General features: G+C 33.3%; 1 protein-coding gene across 2 annotated transcripts; it reads left to right on the forward strand.

Annotated features, from left to right (window-relative positions):
• The first annotated feature begins 2,730 nt into the window (after nucleotides 1-2,730).
• On the forward strand, nucleotides 2,731-4,011 carry LOC139891731 (uncharacterized). Of its 2 annotated transcripts, none has more exons than XM_071874720.1 (3): nucleotides 2,731-3,492; nucleotides 3,586-3,688; nucleotides 3,793-4,011. In XM_071874720.1, the coding sequence occupies exons 1-2, from the start codon at nucleotides 2,929-2,931 to the stop codon at nucleotides 3,640-3,642; spliced, it is 621 nt and encodes a 206-aa protein (XP_071730821.1). In that variant the 5' UTR covers nucleotides 2,731-2,928; the 3' UTR covers nucleotides 3,643-3,688; nucleotides 3,793-4,011. The 2 variants fall into 2 exon arrangements, with proteins under 2 accessions (XP_071730821.1, XP_071730820.1); XM_071874719.1 differs by having other exon boundaries at nucleotides 3,774-4,010.
• Nucleotides 4,012-11,326: the final 7,315 nt, after the last annotated feature.

Genomic DNA, 11,326 nt, shown 5'->3' on the forward strand with positions numbered 1-11,326 from the left:
TATATATAGCAGTATTTATTTATTTATTAATTTATCTGTTATATAATTATACATATCTATTATAACTGTATTTTATTTATTTATTTGTTATATATAGTTGTATATATATTATATCAGTATTTATAAAGTATATAATCAATATTAATAGCAAATATATATAAGTAATAATAATAATTCTAACTAATAAAAATTATATTAATAATACTTTTTATTAATTTTATAAATCAAAATACTAATAATAATAATAGAAATACTTATAATAATAAAAGTAAATATAATAACAGTATAATGATATAATAAAAATAATGATAAAAAAATGATGATAATAATATTATTAGTAACACTGATCATAATACTAATTTTAACAATATAAATCAAATGATAATAATAATATTAACAATACTAATAATAATCTAATAATTTATACATATATGATTTCATAATTATATCATACTATTATTAATTTTGATATTAATATTAATATATTTATTTTAATAATAACACAAAAAGTAATAATATTATATCAACTATATTTTAACTTGTACTTAATATTATACATTATTATTTATGTTATATTTACTAATTATATAATATATTCATTTTATTAGTAACTTAATTATTATATATATTACTTTAAATTTTCAATTCAATTTAAATGATTTGTTTGTATTTAATTTAAGTTAATATGTACACTTATAATTATATTTATATATATACACATACATATTTATTTATAACATTCGTTCGTGAATCGTTGGGAACAGTCAAAGGTTAACTGAATCCATCTAAACAGTTCCAAAAATTTTAAGACTCATCATTATAGACTTTGCTTATCGTGTCGAAATCATATAAAGGTTAAGTTTGAATTTGTTTGGAAATTTTCGGGTCGTCACAGAATCCTAGGTATAATGCATGTGAAATCAGCATGAAATCATGACATGATCAATATATTTCACACGATGATTGCAAACGACACAACCAATATTTTCAATCTTTGAGCATTCTTTTGGCAAATTTAGTCACTAACGTCAAACGTAATTTGTTGAAAATATCTTATAGTGAAAAAGAACATGACTAACATGAAGTCGTGCAGTATGTACATATGTATATGCATATATACGAAACTCTAGTATAATGATAAGTTTATCCCAAGCTACAAACTAGTAGGCTAATATATATATATATATATATATATATATATATATATATATATATATATATATATATATATATATATGCTCACACATATTCTCAAGGTTTTTTATTAGCCACCACCCATCGGTAAAGTTGTGGTCCTTACATTTTCCTTTTTATAGTTCATTTTCACTTGTAGCCAAAAATTTCTGTAGCACTTACGTCAGAATATAAAAATCAGAAATTTCTTAACACTCATCTTCAATTCTTCAATCCCATATCAAATGAAACCTAAAAAACAAATGTTACTAAACATTGGATCTTAAGGGATTGTTTTTAACCAAATATATAAGACGTTTAAGATAAGCAAATGATATGTGACTATCCGGGCATAGCTTGGGTGGCCAGGGTGCCCCGCAAATGCTCAGTTGACCTAGTCAATTGGCAATTCACTCCTAGATGGCGAAGGTTCGAATCTCGGTTCGGCCACCAGTTGTATTAGGCGCTGAGACAGGGGTTGGTTCCGACCACACTTGCCCGGGGCTGTGCTGACCCGCGTACAGTTGGCATCCAAAGGGTGCATGGGGTTAAAGGTTCCCCACCATGATAACCTTGAATTCACTCCTAGATTAAATAAAGGGGTTATATACAGAGAGATTATAAAAGTTTATCAAAATTGTGTTTGTAGGTCACTCCTATTTAAAAACAACTTTGCAGACCACCTAATGTATGTTAAATCCGCACAAAATAGCCAGTAGTTGGGGCACTGAGTTTTTTTGTAAGAGGTCACAGGTTCGAATCTTGTTTAGGATGAATATTTGTGGTGGCCAGAAAACAATTGAAAACAGTCAGAGAGTAATCCTGTTAAGCTGCGTACATCAGAATATGTGATCGGATTACTCGTTCTCCCAGGTAACCCGAACAGGGACAACCCTTTTACCTTTTCCCTTATTATTCAAGTTTTCTCTAAATATAAGAGTATTTGGATCCTTTTACATTTTTAAATGAATTTTTTTAACAACATATACAAGATTCGACTTTTGATAGTATATAAAATTATTTTTAAATACGAGTAATCTACAAACACAAAATAATATAATTAAGTATTCTTGATTTAATTTCATTAAAATAATTAAAGTTATAGTTTGAATAGAAAAGACCTATTTTATTATATTTAAACCTATAATTCCAAAGTTTTGTTCTTTTTTGCTGCAAAATAAAAAGTAAAAAGATTATTCTCGTTCCTATTTTATTTCTACTATTTCATTTTAATATATGTTTTAAATTAATTACTTATTTTTATAAACAAAAAATAATTAAGTAATTTTTATTTTTCATAATTTATACATGTTAATGTTACACACAAATCTAAATAGTAAAATTGTAAGTAATTTTTACAATAGAGTATATAATAATAATAATAATATTTTTTGAATTGTTAATCTTTTACTTTTATTTGTGAACAATAAATTTAAATTTGAGATCGAAATTAAATTTAAAAAAAAAAAAAAAAAAAAAAAAAAAAAAAGGCCTTTGTTGTAAAATACAGTCATGTGTTGGTCATGGTTTTATATGCACAACAACATACAACCACCAAACTCCTATTTCCCCATTTTCTTTCCGTCACCTCCTCCTCCTTCATCCTCTCCATAGGGTTCTTATTCTTACTATTACAGATTACAGATTACAGATTACAAATTACAGTTTACGATTACAATCATAATCATACCTCACTAAACAAAACCTATTATTTATATATTTATATCATTTTCTAGCTCTGTATCTGTATCTACCATGACAACGGTTCCAGCTAAGCATCATCAACGCCTTCACAATTTTTCACTTCCCTTTCTAAAATGGGGACAACGTATCCCAATCAACAACCACTGCCGTCGCCGTGACCGTCACTCCAACCCTAACACTCGCATCGACTCCGATACCGGCCGGAAACCTCATCGCTCTCGTCACCGCACCACTGAACTCACGGAACCTAACAACAACACCGACGACCAAATCGGTGAGAAGTTAATGGACGTTGATGTTGTTACGGCGGTTGACGGAGACGTTAAGCCGTGGAATCTGAGGCCTAGGAGGTTAGTTATCGGTGCCGGTGACGGTAATGGTGTGGCTTCCGGTGTGTGTGGTGCGAAGTCGGAGAGGTTGTCGAGAGGTGGTCCGGTTGCTGTCGCCGGTACGGCGGCGACGGCAGAGGAGAACGACGATCAGATGATGAAGAAACGGAGGCTGTGGATCTCGTTGTCGAGGGAAGAAATTGAAGAAGATGTTTATGCGTTTACTGGATCAAAACCTGCAAGACGACCTAAAAAAAGGAGTAAAATTGCACAGAAACATGTTGATGTAAGATAATAATCAATGTGATTATGTATAGCTAATTGATTTATGATTTGTATAATGTGTTGATTAACTGTTTTTTTCTCTGCAAAAATGCAGAATTGTTTTCCAGGACTTTATTTGGTTGGGATTTCGGGCGATTCGTATCGAGTTTAAAGCGCCACTCCTGTTACTATTAGGGGGTTACTATACTACAACAATGGTAAGTTTATTAATGATCATTTCAGTGGTTGGTTTCTCGAATTCATTTTTTCCGATTTTTTGTTGTTTAATTTGATTTGATATAGAAGTGGAAACTATTGAAAGATGGGATTGCAATCTACTTGGAATAGAGGGGAATGCTTTTCATGTTTTTAAAGAGGGCTAAAAGATTGAGGTATAATGTACTGGTTATTATGAATGTATTAAAGTATAATAATGGTGTAGTTCCAAGACTTGGTTTACCTAGATGTCTTCTTGCTGATATGAATGTGTAGAAAGTTCAAGTTAGTATTTTGCTAAAATTGTGAAGTTCAGCATCCTTTTTAAGGGTGGTTCCATCATTTTTTGATTAGTATTTCTAGTAGAAGCTAATACATGCACATCCGTAATACTCTCTAGTCAACAAAGCTCAAAGTTACAATTTTGCCTTGGTTGGAGCTATCTAAACAGCCTTTTGCGTTGTCTAGAATTGCATGTTTTCTTCCTTTGTGGGCTCATACTACAAAGGTCTGCTAATAGGATTCACTAGAATTTACTTTTAAGAATCCTAGTAATGATCATGGATGTAGCAGATTGTTGGAAGCCCTGTCTTTCACAATTAGTATGTCTATGCTTTAGTAGTTACCTCAATGTGTTAAACATTAAATCCTTGATGGAGGCATAAACATCCACTATCCATGATAATTATTTACATTTTGGGAATGCGATAATCAAATATAATCAAATAATCTGTTAAAAATGTAGTCCCAAACATGCCGTTAGTGTGGTATATTAGCCTAATCTAAATTTCTCATTGATAATAATAATGGGATTATTTGAACATGATTTGATGTCTTCAAAAGGGAAATCAGAGTAGATGTTATGTTAATTTTATATACGTGTGACAATCATCTATGCGCTCAAGTTGACTGAGAAGATGTGTTTGATTTTTACATTGCCATCATATCTACAGTTTTAAGTTGAGTGAGCAACTAAATATTTGCAGAGTTTGCAGACTAGTTTTTGTAAAAGGAATCTGTTTTTTTCAGGTAAAAGACTATAAAATCTCTCGACTAAATGTTGAAGACTTGCACTTGTTTATCTTTTTTACATTACTTAGGTACCCATTTTGCCATAATCGCAGATAGTTATTAGAAATAGGAATTTGATTCTAAAAGATCCCACTGCTTTAGCATTTAGATGCTGTACCTTTTTAACCATAAAGATGGAACCTATGCACATAAGGATCTTTTGTTGTTTATCTTTAAATCTAAAAGCTCTCTTGAGTATGTGGTTAATTTTACCACCACCTTTTTTTTTTCTTACCATAAAGTTTATCATGTATTATCAAGCTTTGTCTGTTCAACTGGGGTGGGGTTAGTGGGTGGATTTTGTTGTGACATCTGTTTTGATCTATTTATTATTTGTGAATGGGTACACTTAGGTCATGCTTTATCTTTTAAGGTGTCATCATAGCTTAAAAAGCAGAACCATTTCAAATTGGTTACCTCCCCTATTGTAGTTTAAAAAGGCATGACCATCAATTGCAATGAACGAGTTGAATGTCGCCTAAATTATACTATTTCATTGCGTTCCTCTTAACCTATGCGAAGGAGTCAATAACTAATGTTATTTAAGGCCTAAATTATTTTTCAATGCGTTCAATTCCTCTTAACCTATGTGAAGAGTCAATAACAAATGATTATTTTTATAACATAAATTATATTCCAATGCATTCCTCTTAACCTATGTGAAGGAGTTAACTAAATGTTACTAAAACCGACCCAACTTGACATGAACTTGGTACAAAAACTAACCGTGTAGTGAAAGTGTTTTGTCTGTTAACCATTATGGTCGTCTATGTGTCATTCATGTTTAAGCCAACATGGTTGTAGTCTTGTAGAACTCGGGAAAATTTGTTGAGTACTTGGCGAGTACTTGGTTTAAAGTTTGGGCCGAGACCTCTTTTAAAACTTGGCCAACTCTCGGTCGACTAGCAGTCAATGGGATTTACTGAGTACTCGGTCAAAACTAGAGATTATCAAAAATCATTCAATTGGTTAAAGTCAAACTTGATCAACATTCAATCCCCGAGTGCTTTTCGAGTTGTCGATTACTTCCTAAAAATTTCCGACCATTCAAGTACTCAGATTTTGCAATCTTTTAGGAGAGTGAAGAAGTTGAGTGTGGTCGAAATCTTCTTATGTTAGACCACCTACTCAAGGGTACTTGAAATGAAACCATGACATGCATTCAAGTTGTGGAACTGTAGTGACGTATGTACATCACATGTGGCCCTAAAAATTTGCTGGTCGTCGCAAAACCTAAAAAAAAAAAACATTCGCACACAAGAATTATGGAAGTGCAAAGGCTATCTCAATTCATAACTCATTTGATGGGCTTATAATTTTAATTCAATTCAATTTGACCCAAATTTCTCCATTTTAAGAAGAATTTTTTTTAACTTAATAACATTATAACGGATTCGAAGATCAATAATTACAATTATATATGGTCTCGTTACCTTGTGTATTTGCTCTGTATCTCAAAAATTGTGGTAATGGCAACTCACACCTTTGGTAAATGTCATAGGGCTTGCACTTGTTTTACTTCTGACGCATTGTTTAGGTACCCATTTGGCCATAATCGCAGATAGTTTGTTAAAGAAATAGCCATTTGATCCTAAAAGATCCAAATGCTTTAGCACTAAGAAGCTGCACCTTTTTGACCATAAAGATGGAATCTATGCACATAAGGATCTTTTGTTGTTTGTCTTTAAATCTAAAAGCTCTCGAGTATGTGGTTGATTTCACCTTCTTTTTTTTCTTACCATAACGTTGTCTTATCAAGCTGTGTGTTCAACTCGGGTGGGGTTAGTGTGTTGATTTTGTTGTGACATCTGTTTTGATCTATGTATCATTTGTGAATGGGTACACTTGGGATATATGCTTCATCTTTAATGTGTCAAAATAGTTAAATCATAAATTCATAAATCATAGCTAAAAAGGCAGAACCATTTCAAATTGGTTACCAACTAAGCATTGCTTCAACGGTACCCGGCCCTTGTGATCCCTTGGTCCCACATATGTAAGTGTTGGAAGAATGACGACTACGCATGCTCGAATCTGGGTGCTGGCATATTGTGGTGATTTATGGGTGAAGGTGTTTCGCTAGGCTCCAGTGGCATACGGGGTGCGACTGGATGGGTTGACAAAGTCAACACAGGGCTTGCATATCCCTGCCGAAACATATGTTTTTTGGAAGAATTAGTTTAAAAGGCATAAACCATCAAATGAATTGAACGAGTTGAATGTCGCCTAAATAATATTCCAGTGCATTCCTCTTAACCTATGTGAAGGAGTCAATAAACCAAAAGCTATTATAAAATGGGTGATGATTGTTACACCACCAATTTTTAGCCGTACACCACCAAACAAGTTTTACAGTGTTGTACAGTACAACATCATAATGCATGTTTGGTGGTGTACGGCTAAAAACTGGTGGTGTACGGATCACTTCCCTTATATAAAATATAAACCAAAAGCACTTCATCACAATGATGAAAGTCCAACAAACAAACAAAGGAGAAGAAAGCTCAAGCTCAATCTAAACAAAAGAAACCAACTAGGAGCCGGGGCAAGCCAAACAAAACCGAGCCAAAGCAAGGCAACACTTGAGACTCTGGTCTCGTCCAAAGCCACTCTATAATTTAATGAACTGCTCTAACTCTGTATTTAATTCGAATCAGTAAATAACGAGAGTTAAAGACGTTATGCAGTTTGCTTGTCAGCCCAAAGCGTAAAGAAACATTTGTACACAACATTTATCATTTGATGGGCTCAATAGCTTTAGTTCAATCAAATTTGACTATCTATCTCGGCCTTGTTACCTTATGTATTTGCTCTAAATCTAAAAATTTGGGCCAACATCAATTCACACCTTCCGGTATGTAAAAGCTCTTTTTCTATCTCTTTGTTTTTCCACTATTTTGTAGATTTTTTAACGAGAAATCCCCATATAAACGAGTACACTGGATTCACATAACATGTAAATCTCGAACATCGAGAACTCGTGCGTCACCCCAATATCATGTAAAACACCTTTCACTATAAAGGGCATACATAAAAAAATCAAGGGTAAAAGGATTAAAAAACCATCTTTTGACCCGGTTGAATAATGATTAAATAATTATGATGTCTTTTTTTTTCTTTATTATTACTTTTATTTTATTTATAATTATATTTTAGTATAATATTATTACTATATTATTTATTATCATGTTATTATATTACGTATATTTTTTCTTCGCCTTTCCATCATTCCGTATTACTTAATTATGTGATTATTATTATTATTACTAGTTTATAACCGGCGAATTCGCGAGATTATACAATTAAAGTTTTGCCATACTTTTATTATTACTAGTTTATAACCGGCAAATTCGCGAGATTATACCATTAAAGTTTTGCCATACTTTTAAATGATGCAAATAATTATGTTAGTCCTTATAATATCGATTGAAACATATTTTGTACATTTGTAATGATGTATATCATTTTAAATAATATTGATGTACATTACATGACCTTGAATTTTGTTAAAGAGAATATAATGCACATCTTTATCTTACATCAATTATATGATTATAAATATAATGCACATAGTGTGACCAACGTAAGAGATGTTTGTCTCAGTTGTTAGTATGTCATCAAACTTTTGTAAAGTTTTACTAAGCAATATGTCAGTAAAAACATCATATAAGATGATAATTGCAAATTAAATGACAGGGGAGGCCCGGAGGGGCAGCAAGGTGATCCACCGATCATGGTCCATAATTTTTAGGGGCTCCATTTTTTTTTTATATATGTACAGACACAATTTGAGAAACATGATAAGTATGAAAACATAATTGAACCAGCGAATACGAAACACAATAGGTCTAAAAACAACAATCAAATGCTCTATAAAAAAAAAATTCAAAGTCCACTAGCACTCTAGCAAGACTTGGAGGGCTTTTAAAAAATACTTATATTACTACTTAGGGCTTACGGGCCTTTTTTTCATCTTGTTCTATGCCTCTAAATTCTCGGGACCGGTCCTGCTCAAATCGGCCTACCAAGGGCCTTTTTTTCCGACTCGCTCAGGGCACTAAAAATGTCAGGACCGGCCCTGTTAAATGATACATAAACATGTTACGGCAGTTTATATAACTAAAACCTTTGTAACAAGAAGCTAGAAGAGAAAAACCAAAGATTACAAAGTTTACAAAAGATAAAAAAGTCAATCTTCCCATATAATAGGCTTATGACCTCTATGAACTAAACAGCAAAAAGAAAATGACAAATATTATCAAAAATAGTTTCTTCTAATTGACGTCATCTCAGAACAATGCTATTGCGTAATCTCCATAAAATCCATAAATTTGCAGCAACAACTGCATACTTCTTCTCTTTGACATTCCATGGTTGATTGCAAAGATCAAGTCACTCAAAGCACTCACGAATGGATTGGAAATTAACAGCAGCTACCCCGCACCACACCCTTACCTTACGCCACAAAGCAACAACCACCTCACAAAGAAAAATAACATGATCCAGGTCTTCACTACCATGTGAACACGAAGGGCACCCACCATTGATGAGCTGAATACCTCTTTTTGAAAGGTTAAATCTTGTTGACAGCCTATCAAGCAATCCCCTACAGATGAAGACGTTAATCTTGCGAGGCAACACCTTACACCATCTTGTAGCAATCGGCAAAGAAAGAAGCAAGAGGCTATCGATTGCACTCCTTACCGAAAACATACCATCGGTCTCGAGTTTCCACCACCATTTATCTACTACGCTTCCAACCCCACATGGATCAACTCGGCTAATAGCAGCTCATAGGCGGACTCATTTTTCGCAGTTGACATATCATAACAAATAAAATAAAACTGAACCCAAGACTAATGCAAGTGCAGACTTCTTGAGGGATCACAGAATTACAAATGAAGTGCACCAGATGACCAACTATATATTTAAAAGGAAATTACTTATAAACAACAAACAAAGTTGGCTGATATGAGAATCCCATAAAGTTAATGGGCTCTCTGTTCCAAAAGAGTTTATCCTTATTCTAAAACCAATTGGTGATAAAATGACTTTCCCTTAAACTTATATACATACATTTGTTTTGTTATATGACCAATGTGAGACTTTGGTTTCCACTCTTAGAGACATGGCCTTTATATTAAAAAAGTGGGACACAAGGTATATTAATACAGAGATGTTCTGGACGATTTTGATTGAATACATGATGTATGTATTTGAATACATAAGTGAATTGTTGCAACTCCCATTATGACTGATAACTAACCAAAAATTATTCTGCAACAATGATGTAAATAATATGTAGTTATAAAAACATATCTACTTGGGTTGTGAGTTTCAACTACAACTTGTCAATTGGGTAAAATCAAATAAAAAGGAAGTTGTCTGAAAGTCACGCGAAGAGTATTAATCCAAAAAGGCTCCTACATCATCTTGTCAAAAAATGTAATTATTTATACATTTTTTTGATTATTTGTTTCGTAAAATTTTAATAGAGAATTTAATCTTTTTGGACGGACAAGTCACGCTTGTTTCAATTATGAATGTGAAGCTGATGGTTATGATGGTAATAAATGTAAAGCTGAGATACGAAATTACATAGTAACTTAATTATACCAGTTAGATCCAAGGACTCAAATTTTTCTTCCTTGAATGAATGGAGGTTGCTGATGTGACGATTATTGATATATGAAGAGTTTTTATTCTCAGTAACTGCTATATCCCAAAGATTAAGATATACCAACAGTTAACCAAAATCAAGGAAGAAACATCAATGTTCTCTGTTCTAAATACAGTTTCAACAAATATCCAACTTCAAAAAAGGCCACAATTTGCATATAAATATTTATATCCTCTCTCATTATTGCATATAGTATCCTATTTATAACTCAAGAAAAGTAAGTTTAAACCAACAAAGATCACAAATTCAGCAATAAATTCAAACAAAATAATACCACATACAGTTGGGAGAATACTTTAACACATAACTAAGGCCCTGTTTGGCTCGCGGAATTCCAAAGGAATTTGATGAAATTGGAATTAAATTCCTTAGACCGCTCCGTTTGGTTGACATAATTTGGAAGGAATTATATTTCTTGGAATCTTGAGATTCCTTCATCTATGGAATGTTCATTCCTTCAAGATGTTGATGGATTTGAATTCCTTTCAACATTGAATTTTTCGGGTCGCGACTCTAGAGCGCCTTTTTGGCGCTCATTTTCGAGGCACGTTTTCAGGGAGCTATTCGGCGCGCGGTTTCGGGGCGCGTTTTCAGGGAGCGTTTTCGACGCGCATTTTTGAGTCGCATTTTCGGTCCACGTTTTCGGGTCGCGTTTTCTGTCTGCATTTTTTGGTAGCGTTTTTATGCCGCGTTACGTGGCGCGTTATCGTGGCCCGTTTCGAGTCGCGTTTTTGAGACGTTTTTTCGCGGATCGGGTCACTTTTTTGGTGCGCGTTTTCATGTCGCGTTTTCAAAGCGTGTTTATGGGGTGCGTTTTCGGCCCAAGTCTTCGTGAAGCGCTTTCGCGGGCGTCCGGAAACGCACGTTTTCGCGGGCGGCCGGAAACGCG

Source organism: Rutidosis leptorrhynchoides, chromosome 2 (assembly GCF_046630445.1).
Source record: "Rutidosis leptorrhynchoides isolate AG116_Rl617_1_P2 chromosome 2, CSIRO_AGI_Rlap_v1, whole genome shotgun sequence".
NCBI lineage: Eukaryota > Viridiplantae > Streptophyta > Magnoliopsida > Asterales > Asteraceae > Rutidosis > Rutidosis leptorrhynchoides.

What these genes read in the sequence shown, in the direction of transcription:
- LOC139891731 (XM_071874720.1), top strand. Translation starts at nt 2,929, where the DNA reads ATGACAACGGTTCCAGCTAAGCATCATCAACGCCTTCACAATTTTTCA. An exon ending in TTGCACAGAAACATGTTGAT is followed by an intron (nt 3,493 to 3,585) that starts GTAAGATAATAA and finishes GCAAAAATGCAG; the next exon opens with AATTGTTTTCCAGGACTTTA.